This window comes from Ursus arctos, unplaced genomic scaffold (genome assembly GCF_023065955.2).
Source record: "Ursus arctos isolate Adak ecotype North America unplaced genomic scaffold, UrsArc2.0 scaffold_24, whole genome shotgun sequence".
Classification (NCBI taxonomy): Eukaryota; Metazoa; Chordata; class Mammalia; order Carnivora; family Ursidae; genus Ursus; species Ursus arctos.
In genome coordinates this window covers 28,770,877-28,793,829 of record NW_026622919.1, presented here as the reverse complement: position 1 = coordinate 28,793,829, position 22,953 = coordinate 28,770,877, and the positions used below count along the sequence as shown (strand labels likewise).

At 44.7% G+C, this 22,953-nt stretch overlaps 1 protein-coding gene across 6 annotated transcripts in view; it reads left to right on the top strand.

The window, feature by feature from the left end:
* The first annotated feature begins 20,368 nt into the window (after positions 1-20,368).
* Positions 20,369-22,953, top strand: part of MMD (monocyte to macrophage differentiation associated) — a 55,153-nt gene continuing 52,568 nt past the window's right edge. For 2 of the 6 annotated variants that reach the window (XR_008961186.1, XM_044389323.3), the window contains exon 1: positions 20,369-20,665. Coding sequence is in view for 4 of the 6 variants with exons in the window: in XM_044389323.3 (XP_044245258.2) it covers positions 20,640-20,665 (26 nt within the window). In the remaining 2 variants the exon portion in view is untranslated. The remainder of the gene's footprint in view (positions 20,666-22,953) is intronic. The other 4 variants (XM_026513202.4, XM_026513201.4, XR_003320101.4 and 1 more) reach the window with 3 other exon arrangements.

Here is a 22,953-nt window from a genome sequence, read left to right as displayed (position 1 = left end):
AAAAGGCACAAGAAAAAAATTATCCTGTCCTCCCCATCACACTCCCTTGTGTAAATTCTAAAGGGAACAAATGAACTTCTGTAACCAGGAGAAAGGAAGAAAGTAATATTAACTAAGCACCTACTATGTACCAGACCTTTTCCTGGTTATCTTATCCTCACAACAAGCCTGTGGAATAGATATTATCATCCCCTTTAAAAGATACGGACCCAACAGCCCAAAGGGGGAAAACAACCTAAATGCCCATTGCCAGATGAGTGGATAAGCAAAATGTGGTATACACGTATGCTGGAATATTACTGAGCCTTAAAAATGAATGTACTCTGATCTGTGATACAACATGGATGAGACATTTAGACATTATGCCTAAGACATTATGCTAAGTGAATTGAATCAGACACGGAGGGACAAATATTATATGATTCCACTTACAGGAGGTACCTAGAATAAGCAAATTCACAGAGACAGAAGGTTGGATAAAGGTTACCAGGGGCTGTTATTGTTTAATGGGTACAGACTTCCTGTTTGGGATGACAAGAAAGTTCTGGAAATAGGTAGTGGCCTGGTTGCACACACTGTGAGTGTACTGAATGCCATCAAATGTTCACTAAAAAATGGTTCAAATGGTAAAATTGATGCCATGTATATTTCACTACAATTTAAAAAAAAAGATTTGGAAACTGAGGTTAACTATCCCAAACCACACAGGTCTTATGAGGGGAAGCCAGGGTTTGAAACTATGTCTGACATGTAACAAATTATCATGTGGAGAAAGAAAATCAGTAGATAATGATAAGACTGATCTTCAGACAAAGCAGAAACTGCAACTGAATTAACAGTAGCTTTTCAGGTCTACTCCAAGCTAATTTCCTGAGCTGCCGGTTGTGTTTTTTTTTTTTGGATGATGACTGGGTGAATGGAAAGAATGTTAACACATTACTCTTTGAATGTTACCTAACCACATCCTCATGAAGTCTCTGCTGTGGAAGGCCTCCTCTGTTGTGTTAGCTCCTGGTTCTACCTCTGTTTGAACTTTGAGAATAATTAAAGAATGAAAAGAAAGACAAATATGGCTCAGAAAGCCTACAAATAATGGTCTTAAGGAGAGTAAATAGGGTGATTCCCTTTAGCCAGTGTCTGAGCATTTTGAGGAGTCACTAGACTGTAGCTCTTAAGCTCATGTTTGTCCCCCATCCCACGTAGCTGACACCCTCTCTGGCCAAAAGCTAGATTTTGAAATGTTTTAATTAATTGAATTGAAATTTCAACCCCAAACCTGCCGGGAGACACTCTGTAAGACCAGCCTAGATACTCAGTAATCCAAAGTCTCTAATGGAAATCAGTGATCTAACTTCTTTGGTGGTGGTGGTTGTACCCCCCTCTCTACCACCACCATCATAACAGAGATTAATTCTCCTCTTTTGGGACCATGTCCTGGGTGTGTTTATCAAAGGGCCACTGGAGAAGTTTTAAGTACTATATCCCTCCCTGGTAATAATAATAGCTAATGTAGACAGCCTGACATGATGTGGCTACTGAAATAATACAATATGGAATACCCAATATAAACTACGAAGTATTGCGTTTTTGCCTAAAATATGTATCCCGGATCTAACGAGGCCTTTAGACTTAGCTTCCAATTTATGGGAAATAAACAAGGCAGAGGAATATGTTAAAATAACACCACAAACAATTAGATAATGACAGAATGGAAGACGTTCTTCAAGACAATTGGCCTTACTTTAGACCATTAGTGCCATAGAAAGTAAGATGGGGAGGGGGCTGCTGTTCTAGATCACGAGAGACTAAAGAGAAATAAAACCAAAGACATGGTGTGAGCCTTCAATGGATTCTGGTTAAAAAAAAAAAAAAGCTATAAAATGGGCAATTAAAAATATCTGATTATGGACTGGAAGTTAGGTATTAGAGAATTATTGCCTATTTTCTTCTGTGTGATCTTTCTTTTTACAGCATGCATGCTGAGGTATGTAGGACTGGAGTGTCATGATGTCTAACACTTATTTTCAAAAGATTTTACCAAAAAATATACACACATGCACACACATGCCTATGTGTGAGCAAAACAAATATGACAAAATGTTAACAGTGGTTAGATCTGGATATTCAGTATTTGGGTGATCATTTTCTCAAGTTTTCCGTATATTCGAATACTTTCAAATTAAAATTTACTTTAAAAAATAAACATCAAAATTAGGGGGAAAATTAGTTAGTGTTTATTGAGTATGTGCTTTTGTGTCCAGCAATGTTCTGAGATTTGATAATAACAGCTCATTTAATCTCCATTAGCAACTCCATGAGACAGGGACTAATATTCTTCTCATTTTAGTGATGAGGAAAATATTCATTTATACAGCACAACTCTCACAAGGAAAGAACATGGGGCAATTTCAAGGCCATTTCCCAACAGGGCTGAAGTAAATTATTTCACTTACAATAAATGGAAAAAAAAAAAAGGAGAAGAAGACAAGAGGCAAGCTTGGAATGAAACCCTGACATGGAATTCCAGATTATTGAGTGCTTTCCTGACCAGGGAAACCGATGTCTTCCTTTTTTTTTTTTTATCCATTAAATATTCATTAATGCAGCTACTGATATTGCTTCAAGCTCCATCTTTCAGGAAGTTGTGTAATAAAATGACCTCAATCCTGCCAGAATTTTGCTCAATTTTTAATTTAGGGGTCAACTCGTTCAGTTTTGAGAGCAGGAAACAGAAGCAGTCAAGCCAAAGCTGTGGCCATTTGTCTCACTGCAGCCTGGAATGGCTGTGGGGCCCTGGGCCCTTCTCTTGTGAAATGAAGAGTTTGGCCACAGAAAACGTAAGATCCTTCCCAACGGAGCCTTGCTGTCACCAGAGCTTAGAATAATCAGTTTCACAGCCAATCTGTTTTATTTTGTTCAATTAGGGATTTTTTTTTTTAAAGAAAGTTTCTCACAGCAGTGTACATTACTTCCCTTCTCAAGCTTTATGGTTCTATTTTAAAAGTGTCCTCTGTGGCCACTCCCTGACCTCTTTTTCATCCCACCAGTCCATTTATCTGATAACCCCTTGTGAGTGGAGGCAAGAGATTCAAGGTTCAAGCAGTGGGGCATGGAAGGGGTGGGGGACAGGAAGCATTTTAAATTGCGAGTCTGTCCCTCTGCTTAGAAATGGTCTGGCATGCTAAGTTCAAGTCGCAACCTTCTTTACCTCCTCAACTTCCTATTCCACTAAAGTGTACCATGTAAACCTTCAATTACGGACAAGTTAGGGATGGTCAGATTGGTAGGTGGGTGTACGGCAATTCTGCTACGATCTTTTCCATCTCCAAAACTCTATCAGCCAAAGAGCCTATCCATCTTCAAGTCAGAAGGAATGGCCAAGCCCAACTCCCCCAAGCGGTTATAGGGGACAGGATTTTAATCTTTAACTGAATTGTTGAAAATGGGCCCTGGGTTTGATTTCTACAAGTTTCACGCAGGTCTGTGATGACCCCGTATTGCAGTTGGAAACCTCAAGGCAAAGTGCAATACATCTGACCTTTTGCCAGAACCGGGCCGTGAGAAGGACATCAAAACAGGAGACTAACTCCCACCCCCACCCCCGCCCACCCTCCATCCATCCTGCTACCACCAGCCCCACCCCAGCTCCCCCACAGAACAGTCCCTCAACATTTTCTTACCTAGGAAAAGGTTTTTAGCAGAGGTAACTTTGTGTCGTGATTGATTTTTATTTCACACAAACACTTTCAGAAACACTTTTTTTTTTAAAAAAATTTTATTTATTTATTTGACACAGAGAGAGAGCACAAGCAGGGGGAGCAGCAGGCAGAGGGAGAGGGAGAAGCCCTCCAGAGTGGAAGGAATGCCTTGACCACCATGCCTGTAGCCGTGGGAAACGGACCTTGCTCATTGCCAAGTGTGGGTGGGAACATGGAAAGGCCTTGTTCCCCTTTGATAATGCCATCCTTGGTCAGAGGCTGACCCCCCTCCCTTTGCCCAGAGCATCCGGCACCAGTATTTCTAAATCAGGACCAAAGGCAACAAAGTGTAAACTCTGCATTCCACTCCTTCTGTAGGAAAGCTATGTGAAAGTTCTCCACTCCTTCTGTAGGAAAGCTATGTGAAAGTTCCCTTCTTGGAAAGGGGGAAGGTGGAGGAGTGTGCAGGCAGCTGTCCCAGGAACATGTTTTCAGGGCAAATTCTCCTATCTTCCCATAGAAAGAGACTTCAAAAGGCAGCCGGTTAGAGTAATGCGTTGTGTCCCAAAATGGGATCCCAGGTACATTCTGCCACAAAACAATTCCACTTTTAATTGAGGTTGGGTGGAAATGCATATTAATAACTCTCGTGGAGATTCACACTGTGCGTTGGCATGTTAAAGCCTACTGTAAGGAAACCTACTTCTGTTTAATAATGCAAGATTTCCAAAAGCTATTTGACCATATAGTCTTTTTTAAATCTCTTGTATGTAACACCTATTAACATCTGTTCTGAGGAGTACAAATTGGGAAATGCTGGTTTAATGGAAAATCATGACCTTTTGTGTCCGCAGATCTAAACGGGAATCACTATCTATCATTTCCTTGCTGCGGGAAATTTACTTGACTTCTCTGAGTCTCTGTTTTGCCATCTTTCAAAATAAGCAAATAATTGCAACCTTACAGGGTACTGGGGATGAAATAAGCAAACTTATTGTTTGGCACCTGATGGGAGCCCTCATGACACCTTGTGGAATGCAGGTTGTGGGGCACTTTCTAGATCCCCTCCTGGAATAAAGGAAAGACTTGCTTTCCCCAGTTGCAGAGAATGCTGCCTGAAGACAGCCCTCAGCTCTCAGCCCCCTTCAGAAACTGTCTTGGCTGAAGAGAACCATCTGTCCCAAGGACATGGGACATGTCCCATCCTCAGGGAAGCTGTGGAGGGGTGGGGGTTCCAAAGGTCTGACTCTTTCGCCCAATTTTGGGGACCAGTCTGAAGGGCTGTGTCAGCTTCAGGGTTTCCCCCATTGGGTTGGCTAAGGCCTCCCTTGAGATGACATTGCAGCCTATCTTCTTCTTTTCCCCTAATCCTACTTCCATTTCCTCCTCTCTCCCCTCCCTTCCCCTCTACTCTTCTCCCTTCCATAGGTGTTAATCCAAGAGCACTCCCTAATAAACCTTCTGCACACAAATTTCCACTTCATGGTCCCCTTCCTGGGGACCCAGTCAGCACCACTGTGATTCTAACAGCCCACCTTCCATGAGGACTTTGATGGTAGGAAAGAGAGGCGTGCATGGCACAGAGGGCCTCAGCAAGACCCAGATTCATGCATCCAATTAGGTTCCTTAAAAGAAATGCATCTCGTGCCAAGAAAATGTCCTTCCCATAAATGACTCTGACAGGCTCCCTCAGGAAGCCAGGGGCAGATAGTAAATATTTTAGGCTTGGCAGGCCATATAGGTTATGTCGTAACAGCTCAACTCTGCCATTGTAGCATGAAAGCAGCCACAGACAATATGTGAGACAAATGACCATGGCTGAATTCCAATAAAAATGTATTTACAAAAACAGCAGACTGGATATGGCCAGAGGCCATGCTTTGCCAACCCTTGCCCTAGACTCTTGCTATTCAAGGCGAGTTGGTCCTAGGATCATCAACATTACCTTGAATCCTGCTTTAAAAAAATGCTGAATCTCAGGTCCAGGCCCAGAATTTCTGAATCAGAATCTGTAATTAGGTAGACGGCCAGCTGATCTCTAATATGTTTGAGTTTGAGCAGCAATTCTAGATAGAGCCCAGTACGGCAAGGTCACAGATGAGTATCACCCCGAGCTGGTGAGCTCCTCTCTCTTCCATAATTACAGGGGAAAGATTGGAACCCAGCCTGTATCGGCGGTCCTGCAAAAGGACGCCACCTAGAGCAGGTCAGCTCCATGTACCCTTTCCCGGGCAAACCGAGTAAGTTCTGACTTTCTAACTGGAGGCCAGCGGTTAATGAATATGAAGGACACACATTCGTAAAAATATATAATCAAGCTGATACAGAGAGAGGGGGAGCAAGAGGAAGAAACGTTTTTATCTTTGAGGGAAAGTTGAGTGGAGGAGATCATCTTGGCTGTCAGACCCGAGAGCTCATCCTCCTGATTCAGGCAGTCCTGTTTTTCCAGTAGAGACTCTGCAATATTGCATTAATCAAATGATTCTGCAACATCATTTAAATGACATAAAATGTCTGCTTGTGCCTGAGCATGATTCTGAGGGCAGACTTGTGCCAGCCCATCTGTTTCTCTGGAGAATATATCCAGAATTAATTCTATTAGAAACAACGGGCTCAGTCTAGCAGGAGAGCCCTGGAAAGTGGATATAAAAGGCCTGTGTGCTGGAAGAACTGTCCTCATAAGGAACCTCACTGGCTTAAAGGCAGATTCATCTTCTCATCCTCTCCACTTGTGCTCTGACAAACGCCAGAGATGCCTTCTCGACTGAACGTCACCACTGTATCCTCTAGAGCAGGGGTTGGCAAACTTTTTCTGTCAAGGGCCAGATAGTAACTGTTTTAGGCTTTGTCAGCTCTGAGGTCTCTGTTACAGCTCCTTGCCTCTGCCATCGTAGCACAAAAGTAGCTATCGGCAATATGGAAATAAATGGGGGCGGTCTGTTTAATAAAACTGTATTTACAAAGCAAGCAAGTGAGCCGGATTTGTCCTGCAGATTTGAGCTGGCTGATCCCTGCTCTAGCATCTGGTCTAGACCGCCACTTCTCAAGTTTGAAGGGGCAGAGGAGTCACCGGGGTTATTTTGCTAAAACGCAGAGTCTGATTCCATGGATGGATGGAGCCTCACCTTTTTAACCAACTCGCACATAACAATGACGGTGGTGGTCTAGAACCACGCGAGGATTGAATACAGACCAGTAGTTCCCAACCCTGGATGTACCCTGGAATCATCTAGAGAGCTTCCTATCCTCATTCCCACCCCCAAATTCTGATTTTCATGGATGTGGGCTGTTGCTCGGGCATCAAGATTTTCAAAAGCTCCCCAGGTAATTTTGATATGCAGCTAAAGTTAAGAACAGTACACAGCAGGTGAATGAACTGCTCCAGCAGTTTCTTTGATAAACATTAAATTCACTACTCAAATTTCTAAAATGGCACATTTGTTCAGAGTGAAGTTATCCCTTGAGGAAAGAAAATATTTCGACCCAAGAGGAATGACACGATTATGTGTAAGGTAAACAAGTCACCGAATTAGCTAAAAAGGATCCAATTTAGAGTCCAAATGGATAGAAAAGCCTTACAGAGGGAACAAGCCCCTTTCTCTCAGATTGGGGCAAGAAGGAAAACACAAGATTTTGTGAGGTTAGAGTCTAAAACTTGGAGCGTTCGTGTCTCTGTTCTGTAGAGGGAGAGATATTCATCCAGCAAACACTTTCTAAGCACTGAGCGTGTCCCAGGGAAGGTCATCTGCTGAGTGTGAGGAATGGTGTGAAGGACTTGAATACTACGAAATCTCAGAATCCTTTCTAAGAACATTGGGAGAGAATGCAGGGCCGGGGACAGATAGACCTCTCAGCACTGGAATGGGCCAGCTGTGGTTAGAAACATTTTTCAACTGAATGAAGGAAGAATTTGCTGACAGTAAAACTGTCCAAAGTTGTCACTGGCTCTCATCAGAAATGGTGAACTCCTAGTCACTGGATGATTTCAACCACTGGCAAAATCAGCACTTTGGTCCACAAAACCTATGTATCAAGAACAGCTGAGCAGAGTGTTAACTAGTAATTTTGGTATTAGCTGTTAAACTGCCAACCTTTGCCAATGAATGGCATAAAAATACACTCTAGAATACAATCAAGTCAGTCTCTGTAATAGCATCTGTCTTAATTATTTGCATTTTTGATTCCCCTGGAATGGGAGAAGAAGGTGTGGCACAAAGTTGGCGTGCCAGGAATTGCACACAACCCACAGTCTTACCTCATCGGCAGAGGTAATGTATCTCGCACATGAGCTTATCCCTCAAGTGTGGGGCGCTAGGAAAAAAAAGGGCTGCAAACTGCTTGTGACAGATGGTAACGTGGCCGGCGGAGCCAAGAATTGAATTTAGAGAGGGGATGTTGAACGGAGCAACAGTTAAAAGCCCTTCCAACTCTAAAAACTCGGTGATTCTAAGAAAACACCCATGCTTCCATTTGTTCTTTTCGTTTGGAAAGTAGAAGTTCCATATGAGAGGGAGAATGAGTCACTACATAAATTAGTCATGGCCTGAAGTCCTTTGGGGAATTGCTCTCTGGTCTTCGAGGCAGGGATCGCCCCCCCCCCCATCCCAAGTCTGGGTCAAGGTTGCATTTTTGATCTCTCGGATGCAGAGAAAGGCCACATATAAATATCTCGGCTTTCTCTGTTTTGTATCTTCACGATTATCAAAAGCGTCACCTCATATGTAGCTTGCAATACATTATTTTCCTTAAAGCCCAGAATTGTCATTGCTACCAGGTGGCAATGTGACATAGTATGCGGAGGGGGCGGGGTGTCAGGTATCAGCTTTACCGCGTTCCAGGTGGCGACCTCAGATAAGTTGCTTTCTGCTCAGTGCCAGCCTCGTCATAAGTAAAGTGAGGACAACGATGTCTACCTCAGACGGTTATTATAGGGACATAATACATGTCGGGGACTTAGATTATTAGCACCTGGCAAGTACAAAGGTGAGTATTCAGGCCGTGTTAGGTATTATAAAATTCCTGCCTTCTGCGAGCTGGGAGAAAGATCCACTTCCACGGACACACTTTAACAACACATGCAGCCAACAAAAGAACATAAAACAAAACCAAAAATGGACAGTGGGTATCTCATTACCTCTCTTTCAGAGGTTCTACCTGTTTATAAAGTGAAGAACCAACTTTTCAGCTTGGCATCAAAGTCCTTCATGATTTGATGCTGACATTTCTGCACATATAACACATCCTTCTCATGAAGTCAACAACTTACACTCGAACCAAACCAGACCACTAACTGTGGCCCCAATGGCTATGTGTCTTCCCATCTCTGAAAACTTACTCACAATAGTTACTCAACCCAGGGGTGCCTGGGTGGCTCAGGCAGTTAAGCATCTGCTTTAGGCTCAGGTCATGGTCCCAGGATCCTGGGATCGAGTCCTGCATTGGGCTCCCTGCTCGGCGGGGAGCCTGCTTCTCCCTCTCCCTCTGCCTGCAGCTTCCCCTGCTTGCGCTCTCTCTCTCTCTGTCAAATAAATGAATAAAAGCTTTAAAGAAAATTTACTCAACCTGCATGTCACATACTTTCTATTCACCTTTGCTGGTCAGTATCTTCCCATCCTTCATCATCCAAGCTAAATACTTTCTCCATGAAAACTTTCTTTAAAACGTCTGCAGATGGAATGTATCTCTCCCTCTCTGCGGTGTCTTAATGCTTTATGTCTCCATTACCATATTGGTTTAGAATTATTTTGTGAAGCCCACCAGACTTTAAGTGCCTGAAAAGACAGAAATTGCTCCTTATTCATCTTTATATCCCACTCTCTGACCCAACCTACCATTGCCACCTTTGCAAAAAGCGTAGGCCACATACCTTACACACTGTAGGTGATCGATGAAAGTGGGTGGGCTAGGTGAATCTCTGGGATGTAGGAAAGCCTGTAAATGGAAGAGAGATTGGGAAGAATTCCTATCTAGCACAAGTGGGGCAAGGAACAGGAGATGGCTATAACCCAGGGGCTGTGAGCACTTACTAAAATCAGATATTTAATGTCTGAGAACAAATTCTTGTATACACTAAGTACTAAGCATTTTTCAGGTGCTGGCCACACCCATCCTCTCTTCCAAAAGAACTGCCGCCCACCTCACAGCCTCTGATGAAATGGTTGGTGAATCAATTGTGTTTGTTACATCATAGTCCATCCTCCAGACTGAGTTGATTGGATCAGGGTAGCCAATTCATAGAAAGCCTATTTACCTATGGTCTCTGGAGACAAGTCGAGCTCAGCTAATGGCTCTTTCCGCTGAGAATTTCAAATTGGGACTTGGAAGTACTCCGCCAGGAGCTATAAACACCAGAGTTGCTATAATAATAACAACATAGCTGTATTTATTGAGCGTGTACTATGTGTCATCACTACACTGGGTACTTACGGACATTATCTTACTTACTTCTCACAATATCCTGTAAGGCTGAAGCCTCTATTTTTGAGATGAGGACACTGAAACCAGGGAAGTTAAGTGGTCAATCAGGAGTGAAACTCAAGCAATCTGTCTCTAGAGTCTGTGTCCTTAATCTCGGTGCTGAAATGTTTGTTTCTGCAGGGCAGGGCAGGGTGAAATGTCCTGAAGACACAGAGTTGGGGCATCCCTTTGAAGGTCCCGGACAAGATAAGGAGAAAGCTGAGGAAGTCCGTCTATGGAGGAAAACACAAAAGGACAGGAGGACCAGCAAAGAGAGCTACATAACGGATCGCGCAGCCACAGAAAGACCTCATTTCCCGTCAGCTGTAAAATTCCCAGGGGCTTGGCAATATTGTGTTTCCTGCCTTAGGATTTCACGAACCCGACTGCTTATGTTAAATTGCCCTTCGCGTGAGCTGAATCAAGTGGGGTCCCCGTGCAACGAACAGAACCCCGTGTACTTGTTCAAGGTCCGTGTCACCCTATTGAAGGTCCAGCCTGTGGACTCAGAGGTCACACTGATGGCATGGTCCCCCACCTCGCTCCACTGCAGCTCTGCAGACCCTCCGGCTCAGGGAAGAATTCCTTACTCAGAGTCAGATTTGGTCAATAAAAATACAGGACACCCAGTTAAACTTGAATCTCAGTTAACAATGAATGATTTTTTAGCTCTGCCACCTTGTTAATGGTGTGACCTTGAACTGATCCTTGATGTGTTTGAATCTCAACAGCTTCCTTTATTAAAAAAAAAAAATGGGTGTGGGGGAAGGGACTGCCAATAACAAAACATTTGTCCTGCCTCCTGGTTCCAGCCAAGAGTGTGGTTGTGGTTTACCTAAGATAGAGTACGTGAAAAGGCTGTGCAAACAGGGAGCATTTTTTTTAAGCCTGGCATTCCTGAGGGCTTGTGTGTAAACCCTGGCTTTTATCAGTGGTGCTGCGTCAGTCAGTAAAGAGAAACGTACTGTTATCACCATGGCGTTTCTCTCACTCGTGTCTCTGTTTACAAAGTCACAGGTATTGCCAGAAAAATACATTTTTTTCTCACTGTTAAAAAACAAAATTCAACTGGGTAAATTTGAAGACCAAATTGACTTTCTTATTCACAAATCGGCCAGCATCCCATCTAGCAAATAGAAAGGAGCTCCACCAAGCTGTAGAAAAGGAAAGGCTTTTAAACGCGGAAAGGGGGCCCCAAAAGGCAATTATTAGCAAAGGATGAATTGTTTCAGGCACAGTGGTCTTCCCAAGGGGGATGGAAAGGGTCTATCAGCAGGTTATCTCATTACTGCTGACCAGGTAACTCCACGTTGACTGGTTAAAGGTTACATTCCTGGAGGGTGAAAACTGCAATTAGGTTAGGTATTAAATCTTGTTTTGCTGTGGTGGGGTTGAGCATAAATGACTCCATTTTGGGTCGGCTGCCTCCTTTTTAACATCATTAATGAGTCAGCCCTGGAAGTACCAGTCTCTTTACCAGTAAGACAGATCTATTTTTCCATGGCTCTGTTTACTCATCAGCAGAGACGCTCTCCCAGGCCGACTCTCCACAGTCCTGGCACTGAGTCTTTCCACGTTCCTCTGCTTTGCCAAACCTTATCTTCCCTGCCAGCTTGGGCCTAGATGGCCCCCCTCCCTACCCCTCAACAAGGATTGTGATTCCTGTCCATGGGGATACTTAACTATTTGTTTGGGGAGAAATGTGCGTGGCAATAAAGAGGTGGGCTAGATGGATGTTAGCTTGGGAGTCCAGGCAGCCGTGAGACCCCCTGATAGAGTTAAGTTTCCCAGGCACAGAGGGGTTTTAAATATAGTTTAATTTTTTTGGTGGATTTGTTTGTAAACGAACCATGTCTCCCTCATAAATATTACTTTGTGGGGTTTTCCCAGCTTCAGAAAGGCTTAGTGTCTCATCAAAACCACAAAACTCACTAAATCATGGTCTTCCTATCTTGTAACTCCCGGAGACATGGCCAACATTTCCTACAAAGGAATTCTGAGATCATTGATGCTTTTGCTTTAAGAAGTTATGGAGTGGGAAGGACCCTTGTGGAGGGAGAATCCTGAGATAGGGTTGCCAGATGAAATACAGAATGTTGAATTGAATCTGAGTCACACATAAATAACGAATACACAACCGATATTGCGTGGGACAGACTCGTACTACAAAATCATTTGTTGCTAACGGAAATCCAAATTTAACTGAGCACTTTGTATTCTTATTTCCTACCTCTGACAACCCTGTCCAGTTCTGGCTCTTATAACAGGTAACATTTAAATTCTCCAGTCCTCAGAATGCTCTGTAAAATGAGATGGCTGAACACGTTGAGCCCTGCCGTTCAACAATTATGTAATTCTATGACTCAAATACTAGCAAACCACCAAATGTGATCTTGGGTGAATGATTTCATCTCTAGGAGCGTCCATTTCTTCATCTTCAAAATAAGGATGATAAAGCCCATGTGAGATAGACACGCGCAGCGGGCTCCTGCCTGTGTCAAGGACAGACAGAGCCCAACAGCAGTTGGAGCGGTGAAAACAGATTTTGTGCAGTAACTACCGACAGCAGGGGAAAGAGCCGAGTTCCATTCCGATCTTTGCAGAGGTGGCTGGGCCTGGAAAGGCAGAATGTGGGAGGGGTGGCGGGTAGGGGAAGCAATGAGGGCTTGGGTAGAGTCGAGGAAGTGAAAAATTACAAAGGATTGGTTAGTGTAAATGCGATTAAGCCAGCTGTGTCTGCAAGCTGGCAATTACTGAAGCGAGGATGCTATCCTCCCACAGAGACTGGGAGACAGAGGCCCTATCCTTCCTTCCCGACAATTCCATTTCAAAGGAATGGCTTTCAAGCCCGGGAGAAAGACCCGCCTGAGTGTAGGAGACGCATATACATCTCAAAGGGTCAGCGGCCGGATTTACAATTAGTAAATGCTCTAAGATAGAGGGGTCAGGGGCCTGCTGTTGGGTGTTGGCTGGAACAAACAGCCAATTATTTTGACAGCCCTGAATTTTTCAAGATAGGCACTCAAAGGAGTGCCTTAATGGCTGTAGGAGTAAAGCCTTAATGGCTGCTAGGAGCCTTGAGAGGTTGGTCGAGCCTCTTAGGGCAGAGGTTTGGGATGAACGGTCACCTTCAAAAGCGCCTGGCGTAGGAACGTGTGCTTAACAAATAATCATTCATTTACTTATTGAAAACACCATAAGATTGTTCATAATCAAAATGTAGCCAACCAGAATTTCTTTTTTTACAATTTACAAAGTTTTCGTGTAGAAAAAGGAATAGGAAACTTGCTTAACTTGCTTAAAGTCTTAGACAATTGTTGGCAGGCAACAGACATGCTACAGGTTTTTTTTTTTTTAATTTTTAAAAAGATTTTATTTATTTATTTGAGAGAGAGAGAGCGCGCGAGCACAAGCAGAGGGGAGGGGTAGAGGGAGAAGCAGGCTCCCCGTGGAGCAGGGAGCCCGACATGGAGCTCAATCCCAGAACCCCTAGATCAGGACCTGTGCTGAAGGCAGACACTTAACCGACTGAGCCACCCAGGCGCCCCTTCCCTGCAGTTTAAAATGAATTTTACTTTTTCATGAAGGTATCTCTTAAGACTTGTCATCAATGTTTTTTGTTGACATGGAGTTGGCGATCTACAGGCACAAAATACACAGACTTAAATTATCCCAGAACTTAACTTGTACCGATGTTAGCTCTCTGCTTGCCCTCCTTCGTTTCGTCCCAAAGATTTCTCGGCTTCTGAACAGGTCAGGGTACTATATTGATTTAATTATATCTATAGTGCAGCAGATCTCAGCTGGGGCTGGGGAAGAGTATATGTCCTATTTTTGTTTCTCTTTTGCTCATTAGATTTCTATTTTTAAATGGTACTGAATTGTGAGTTTAATGTTCACAGAAGCAGTCATGGATGAAATTGTATTCCTCTCTGAGTTCTGCTTTCTGCAAAGAACCCTTCCACCCTTCTCAGATGTGTTCCTTTCTCTCCGCCCCCATTGGCATGGCCTCAGTTCTGTCCTTCAACATTTCTTGCCTGGATTATTCTAATCCTGTTTTAACTGGTCACTCTACTTCCAGCTTTACTCAGTGTCTGCTAGGATAACTTACATGTGACAGAGGCGCAAAATTAGAGTGGTATTAACGAGATGGAAATTCATCCCTCTCGCACTTAAAATTCTGACTGGCATGGCAGCTCTGGACCAACGCCATTGGGGCCCAGGCTCCTCTCTTACTGCTCTGCTATGTCACATAATCCAAGCGCCCCTTTGTGTCCACACTTCAGCCTGTGGAGACAGGGAAATTGATAAGGGGATGGCACGGTGTACCTTTAAATGCATAACCCAGAAATTATACTTTCAGCTCACATCCCACTGCCTGGAACTTAAGTCATATGGCCCATACTTTGCTATGTGGCAAGCCAGAAAACGCAGTCTTTACTCTGGGCAGCCATGTGCCCAGCTTATAAATTGAGGTTTCCATGAGTACAATAAAGAGGAGAAAGATCATCAGGCAGAAGCCACTAGACTTGTGGTGAGCACAGCATAACATACAGAGTTGCTGAATCCCTATGTTGTACACCTGAAACTCACGCAACAGTGTGTGTCAACTCCATTGCAATAAGAAATTTTCCAAAATAAATAGCAAAATCTTAGAAAGAGAGAGAGGGGGGAGAAGGCTATATAATGGCACCGTCCAATATGGTAGCCAGTAGCCACATGCGGCTACTTAAATTTAAATAAATTAACATGAAATGAGAGTAAAAATGCAGTTCCTCAGATGCACTGGCTACATGTCAAGTGCTCAACAGCATAAGTGGTTAGCTGTTATGGTACCGGGCAACACAGATATAGAACACTTTTATCGTCATTGCAAGTTCTGGTTACAACTGATACAGACAACCAACGTTCTCCTCCGTACCCCTCCAAACAAATTTCATCAGCGAGCTCTTCCTAAATATAAAACTGATCACTTCATTTGTGTGCTTAACGTTTGTTAGTGGGTCTCTACTGCTTGCAGTATAAACTCCAAATCTCCTTGGCTTAGCACAGCAGCACTTTATTTAATCCTAACACTTTCAACCCCTCCACCTCTGTCTACACTTCCCCACAAATGCCTTTCACTTGTATCACGTGGAAGTGAAGGTCTTCCAACATGGAATGCTTTGGCGTTTGCTGTGCTCTCTCTCCTTTGAATATCAGCATCTTTACTGCTTAGCTTACTTACTCTTTCTCATCTAATCACTGGGTACTAAGTCCCAGTGTCATCTCCTCTTAAACCCCCCCTCCTACCCAGCTTCAATATCATTAGACAATTTTATTATGAGCCCCTAAAGAATCATGAACAATACTCCATCATAGCACTTAACACAGTGAATAGTGATTTACAATAAATTATTTTTCTTTCCCACTACCTGGAGGTTCTTTGAGGCTAGGGCATCTCATACAACTTTGTATCAGCACCTCGTTAGACGTTCAATAAACGTGTATAAATAAACATAATAATTTACTCATTATTTTCAAGTCTTTCCCTTTCCATATCTTTTAAAGAAGGTAGATCTCCATGAAGACCCTTCATTGAGTTTCCATGGAGTGACTGTTGGGGTTGCTAATGACAGAAGCCAAAAGAAAAAGACCTAATTTCTTTGCATGAGAAAATGTACAGACGGACCTTCTGGGGGTGGAGGTTTTTCCCCACTGGCGTGGAAAAAAATATGTTGGATGGGAAAATGGGGATGTTTGGGAGGAAAAAAAATGGCAGCTCCCATAGGATGTAGGGCATTGGAGAAACAGATGTTTAAGAGTGAGACGCAATGTGGGGCACCTGAGTGGCTCAGTCGGTTGAGTGTCTGCCTTTGGCTCAGGTCATGATCCCAGGGTCCTGGGATTGAGCCCCGCGTCAGTCTCCCTGCTCAATGGGGATCCTGCTTCTCCCTCTCCCTCTGTCCCCCAGCTTGTGCTCTCTCTCTCACTCTCTATCTCAAGTAAATAAATAAAATCTTTTAAAAAAATGATACACAATGTAATTCCCTTTTCCAGATTCACAAAAACTTTAGTAATACTTGCCATTACTTGTCTGTGCTTTTAGAGAATCATGCAGGTTTGTGTTTCTTCCAAGTAGAAGAAATGTATGCAGCGGGTGCAAGGGCTTGTCCAAGGAGGCCCAGTTGCTTTGGGTTTACAAATAAATGAATGGCACTAGGTCTGGACAAACTCCAATAGCAGGTGAAGTTTCAGAGCATCATCTTTCAGTGTGTGCAAATTTAGAAATGTTCACGGGTGTTCACACCAGCATACTCTGCTTTTCTCTCTTCAAGAGAAGTCATGTTTCATCTTCATCAGCCCTTTCTAGTTGTCATGAACAAATAGAATACTGGGATGAGGCACGGAGGGAAAAGGAACTGTCGTGGGGTCAGAAAAACTGGGCTCAGATCCTGACTTTTTCACTTACAAAATTAAGTAACTCACGAAGCCTCTCTAAGCCTTCACTGCTTTATAAAATAGATATGACACTATCTCCCTCACAGGACGGTCTTAACAGTAAAATGAGCCAGTACCTATAACAGTTCTAGGACCACGTTAGGTACTCAGAAAGTTGAATCTGTGTAACCATCATACACGCACCTTCCTTGTGGTCCAGTCTCTGAAAGAAATCACTTTCAAATAAATATAACCGAACAGCTGAGAATAATTAAGAAAAAGGGGGGGTGGATCCTAACCTTTACTTGTTGGAAAACATTAGAGTATCCAACTCATACTTTTAGCAAAACTTCTCACAATCCCTTTCCTGTTCTTCTCATATCCCACAATTCTCTGAGCCTTCTCACTTAGCTAACCTCCTCCCCACTTCACAAAATACCTTTACCAACATTCTGCAGATTAGGAAATGATTTTCCCTCCCTCAGCTTCATCATGTGAATCAATACAGCCTGTCTACCTAAGTCCTTTCTTTCTCCTAGACCTCTCTTTCTTCCCTTTGTTTTCTTCAATTGTTTTCATCCTGGAAGTCCAGGAGCTGGGCATGAAAGGGGCAGGTATTCCTCAAAGGTCAGGTGTCTTTGTCAATTGGGGCTGCTACAAAGTATCACAGACTGGGTGGCTTATGCGCAGCAGAAAACTTCTTCTCCCTCCAGTTCTGGAGGCTGGAAATCTAAGATCAGAATTACCAGCATATTTGAGTTCCGGTGAGAGCTCTCTTCCGGGTTGCAGACTACTGACTTCTCCCTGTGTCCTCACGTGGTGGATGGGGCCAGGGAATTCCCTCAAGCCTCTTTTAAGAGAGCATTAATCTCATTCATAAGGGTGTTGGTTAACCTAATCACCTCCCAGAGGCTCCCCCCATCTCCTAATACCATCACATGGAGCATTAGGATTTCAAAATATCAATTTGGGGATAAAGGGGGGTCCACAAATATTCAGACCATGGCATCAGAAAATGTGGGCAAAAGACTAAGTAGGAAAAGACAGCATTCCTCCCTTTGGAAAAGGCTGGGAGTATTGACATTTTAGTAATTGCTTTACTTTGTCATATTGTTAAAGAGACAGATTGAAAGCCAGTCACAAAATAAGACTTGCAATCCAAAGTTCAGCAACCTTCCCGAGCATCTGCTGAAATCCCATCTTGAGGAGAGTTGCTTAGGGCAATGGCAGCCAGGAGACTGGGTTTCAGGTGCTTCCTAGTATGGTCAGTATCCTGTCCAGAAATTCTGTGCCCCACAGTAAGCAGAGCAGGTGTTCTCCCAAGAGATTCCTCTGTAGCTGGTGCCTGGTCCCTCACAAAGTCTTTCTTCTAGGCACAGGCCGTGCCCATGCAAATGTGGGCCCACCATTCTGCAGAAAGAACTATATGTCTCTGAGCTCAACAAAAATGTCACATCCGGCTAATGCAGGAAAACTTCCCATTTTCTTCCCCTCCCATAATACTAATCTCTAAGTTGAGTTTAATCCAGTACCTCTTTTCTGCAAACATATTTGGGATTTATCCCCAGAGATAGATCCAAATGGACACCTTACTTAAAAAAAAAAGTGGCAGATGTTTACATAATTAATTCAAAGCTGTTTCTTGCTATTTATTCTTTTAAAAAGATTTTTGTTATTTATTTGAAAGAGAGAGAGCAAGAGAGCACAGAGGGAGAGTGAGAGGGAGAAGCAGACTCCCCACTAAGCAGAGAGCTTGATGCCAGGACCCTGAGATCATGACCTGAGCTGAAGGCAGACGCTTAACCAACTAAGCCACCCACGTGCCCTGTCTTGTATTTTATTTTCATCTTTTGAGAATTACTTTTACTTTTGGGGAGGAGTTTTACCAACAATGAGGCTGATTTAAATTTGCGATCATATTATTTAAATAAGCCACTTTCAGTTAATATTCCTGCATTTCTGTGGAAGAAACACTGTAGGTCAAGGATTTTATTCTATCGATTTAAACTGATTTTTATCTCACTCATTTTTTTTCTCTTGGGTAAATACCATCACATCGGTGTTTCTAAATCCAGGTGGCCTCCCCAAAATTTTCCCCATACTAACCACCTCACATCTTTGTTCAAGCCATTCTCCCTTTATAAAAGGCTATGCCCATCATCTGTTTCAAAATCCATCTCCAGACTTCTTTCTCTTCTGCACCCTTTTCCCTAATTAGCCCCACCACATTCTAAGAGCCTCTTTTCTCTGTCTATTCCTAAGTCATGGACAGAATGTGACCTGGCATCTGTTGATTCGTTGTTTTTTAAACCTTCTTATGTTATTTCATATTATTATTTTTAATCTATTTTTATTATTTCCTTTGTAACCTTTCCCACCATCAACCATTTATTTGCCCAGGGGCCAGACAGATTAGTAAACTTTCAATCCATGCTCATATTTCTCAGTTGGTGTAGAAAAAAAGTGTTTGTTTTTGTTTTAAAGAGACATACTACTTAAAAATCCTAAGGAGAGGGCACTTGGGTGGCTCTTCCCTCTGCCCCTCTTCTTCCTCTGCCCCTCTGCTCGCCGCCCCCACCCCCACTCATGCTCTTGCTCTCTCTCTTTCGCAAAATAAATAAATAAATAAATAAAACCTTTAAAAATGCTAGGGACAGGCAGTGTGGTGTACCAAAAGGATCAGAGGCTTTAATGTCAGACAAAGCTGAGTACAAAATCCTAGATTTGCCTTTGGCCAAGTTTTTGAACTTCTCAGCTCCCTTATCTGTGAAATGAGTAAAATAATGCATATCTCCTGGAGTTCCTGGGGGAAATTAAAGAAATAACCATGGAAAGCACCCCTCAGTTGGGAGATCCTCAAGGAAAAGGAACTAGAATTCTGGGTGAAAGAACTTCCAGCTTTTCAATGCTCCACTGCATGTAGAGTGAACGCTCCCAACAAGCTGGCTTAATAGCCCCTTGAGAGTCACCAGTTTGGGATGTGGGAGGATGGGTGTGGACAGGCTACCTGGAGGGGAGCACACCTAAATTCCAGGAGTGATAAGGGAAAGGATCGAGAAGCCACCCATCGTTCACTTTCCTTTGAACCTCTCTTCCAGCAAGCCCTCAGGGTTTACGTTCAGCGGCAGGGCCCTGATTCACCTCTGTTTGCTTGATTTGAAAGCTGCCTAGATTAAAAAAGAATTGGTGGGGACAACAATAAACAGATCCCTGTGGAGGATATTCCATTTGTGGTTCTCATTGAATCTCAAGAGTTTCTTCGTGATACCAACCTTCTCACGTGGCAGACAAGGAAAGGTTTTTTAAAACTGCCCTGGAGCCTCGCACAATAGCGTAGGCGGAGCTGGCCCTCAAAATGGTGAAGGAATAAACAAACGGAGCTATGAAGAAATGAAAGATGAAGAATGAAGGAATGCCACACAGCCAGGACTAGAACGCAGACAGGAGACCTTGTTTGCTGCTCTCTTCTTCACAATTGCTTTTAAGAGTCTTGGCCTGCCTCCCGCTTTGCAATTTCTCTTCCTCTGGCCTCTGCCTCCTCAGTTTCCACCGTCCAACTCCACCCCTTCTAGGAGTGCACCGCCCCCCAGCCCTCCCAGCCCTCCTCCTCTCTCCTAGCCCCGCCCCATCCGACACGAGGCTCCTCCCCTTCGCACCGGCTCTGCGGAATGAATGGCAGCATTGCCGCCGCGCCGCTCGGGGTGCTGATTGGTCGCCCGGCTCGGTGACGCGCTGGCGGCCGCGGGCGCACGCAGGCGGGCGGAGCTGGCAGGGGTGGAGCGGGGCTCCGGGGCGGGGCGCGGGCGCCCGGGGGTGGAGGAGCCGGGAGGCGGGAGGCGGGAGGCGCTGGGGCCGTTTAAGCGGCCTCCCTCCCGCCCCCAGCCGCCCGGTCTGGCCCCGGCCCTGTCCCGACCCCCGGCCTGGCCCACTCAGCCTTACCCCGCCGAGCGGTCCGCCGGGCACGCGGGCGGCCTCCGGAGCAGCGCAAGCCGATGAGGGCCGCGCGCCCTGCTGCCGGCGCTGACGAGACGGAGCTCCCGGCCCCCGAGGAGGAGCGGAGGATCAATGCGGTTCAAGAATCGATTCCAGCGGTGAGAGAGGGATGGCGCCCCCGCCCCACCGCCCGTGCGGGCAGCGGGTCCCTGATCCCGCCTCGTCCGGCGTGGGTCCCGGCTCCTTACCTGGGTCCATCCCCCCGCGGATCCCGCGCGTTGGCCGGGGACCAGCTCCCGGGGTATTCCCCGCCCTGCGGTCCCTGGGCGAGCCCCTTCCCGAGAGGACCGCGATCTCATGCGTGACCGGGGTTCCCAGACCCCGAACCCCGAGCCTGCCCTCCGTCCAGGGGATCCCATTGCTCACCCGACTTCATCCTGCCGACCCCCATCCCAGCAGGGCTAGTGCCTTGCTCTGAGGACCGGAACCCCAGCCGCAGATGCCGACCCCGCTTCCTCTAACCCTAGCTTTGGCCTCCACCCCTTATCCTCAGCTTGGGGGGCTCCCGGGGCGCGCGGAACAGGGGCCGGGCAGCTGCTGCGCCCTGCTTCGAGATTTGTCGTAAAACAGGGTACAGGGTGCTGGGCGTTTTAGTGCTTTGTCTGTGATCGGCCCTTGCAACAGGGAAACTGAGGCATGCTCCGCTGGTTTAGCCTTGCCTGGCCAGGTTCGGGCCTTGCCAGTTCTCTAAGCTTGCTGGTTTAGCGTCCAAGGGCGGTGCTGTGTTGGGCACTGCGAAGGGACAAGTTAGCATTCGGGTGGTGAGTGCTGCTGTTGAGGCGCCTGTGTTAGGAAATGAGGAGGAGGAACCAAGGAGGTGCCACCGGAAGGTTGGTCGGCAGCTCATTCACTGGAGAGCTGGTGGGAACGCCAGCCTAGGGAGGCACGGTGGCCTTAATCCCTGCTGGGGTCTCTGACATTTAGCAATAGATGGAGGCTGGCCCATGGTTCTGAGAGGAAGCTCTAGGCTTTTTTTCTTTCTTTCTTTCTTTTTTTTTCTTCCCTAATTCTTCATTTAAGTGGGTGAAAGTTCATCTCCCCTGTGTTTCACTCTCCATCCTTTGTCTGAATCTTTCAGCCGTGGCCCCATTCCCAGACCTTCACTAGCAGGCAAGCTTGGTGTGCAGTGATGGGGAATTTGAAAGAAAAGGAGTGCATGAAAATTTTCCAAGGAGGTTATTGTTGAGTTTTTAGACATTGCCTTTTATTTCAGAATTTCAAACTGCACTTTTTTTTCCCTTTCCAGCCCCCTTAGCCTTTGATGCCCCCCCCCCCATTATTCTTCTCTCATTCGTCCCCCAGTCCCACAGGGTAAAGGAGCCAAAAACACATAGAAAGGGTTGGGGTGGGCCGTGCCATTAGAAGGGTGATGAGTTTGAAGACTTGGATTCATTTATGACTATTGCTCACCACTCAGGGTGTTGAATGCCTGACACTATTCCCATGGTGGGAACGTGGTATCAGTGCTTCTGAAGGCAGAAAGGAACCATGATGTCTGGCTTTAGAACATGAAGTCAGGCATGAAGGGTGGAGGGGCTTTAAGGGAGAAAGTAACATGCATTCAAGTATGGTTGGTAAGGCCCTGTGCATGTGGTTTGTTTGATTTGGTTTTACTTCTTTGAACATCTGTGTGCTTCCTGTTTTCAGAGAACAGTGACAATATTCTGTGAAATTACCCTTCCTTATTTGATTGAATTTGTATTTCTTTCCTATCCTTTGAATTCTCCTCCAGAAAGAAAGAAAGAAAGAAAGAAAGAAAGAAAGAAAGAAAGAAAAAAGGCCTTTTTTAGCAACAAACATTAAAACAATGTTAAGAGAAATGGGGGGAAAAAACCAAACAACCCTTCGTTACAGATCCTACTGTCTCAGCTGATTGAACTACTTTTGGGGGATGCTAATCTTCCCAGTCCTTATTATCAGCGTAGTAATGTGATTTTGTGCTCTACTTCATTCATTTAAAGATGAAAAATAGAGGCATTTCTTTTGGTGTGGCACAGGCTTTGTAATTTTCTCAGTGACTGCACAGAATCAATGGATATTTAACATTTATTTTTTTGATGGCAACTCCACCTACCCTGATTTTCTTTGAAGATCGAATGATAACATAATTTTTCTGTTTTTCTGTTACAGACAAAATTGGAAAGCTATTTCTCAGGGTAAATTTGAACTTGGACATAAAGCCTGCAAATACAAATTAACTTAACAAAAAAAGTCCTTTGTGTGTATTGTACAACATTAAAATGTTGGGAGTACTGTTCATCATGTTTTCAAGGCATGTTCCTTATATCTTCTGAGCATTCAGAAACATTATAGGTGGGTAAATTACAGAGAAACTGGAGGGAGGGACATACTGTCTCTGAATGCATGTGCTGCTTCTCCTGATAGA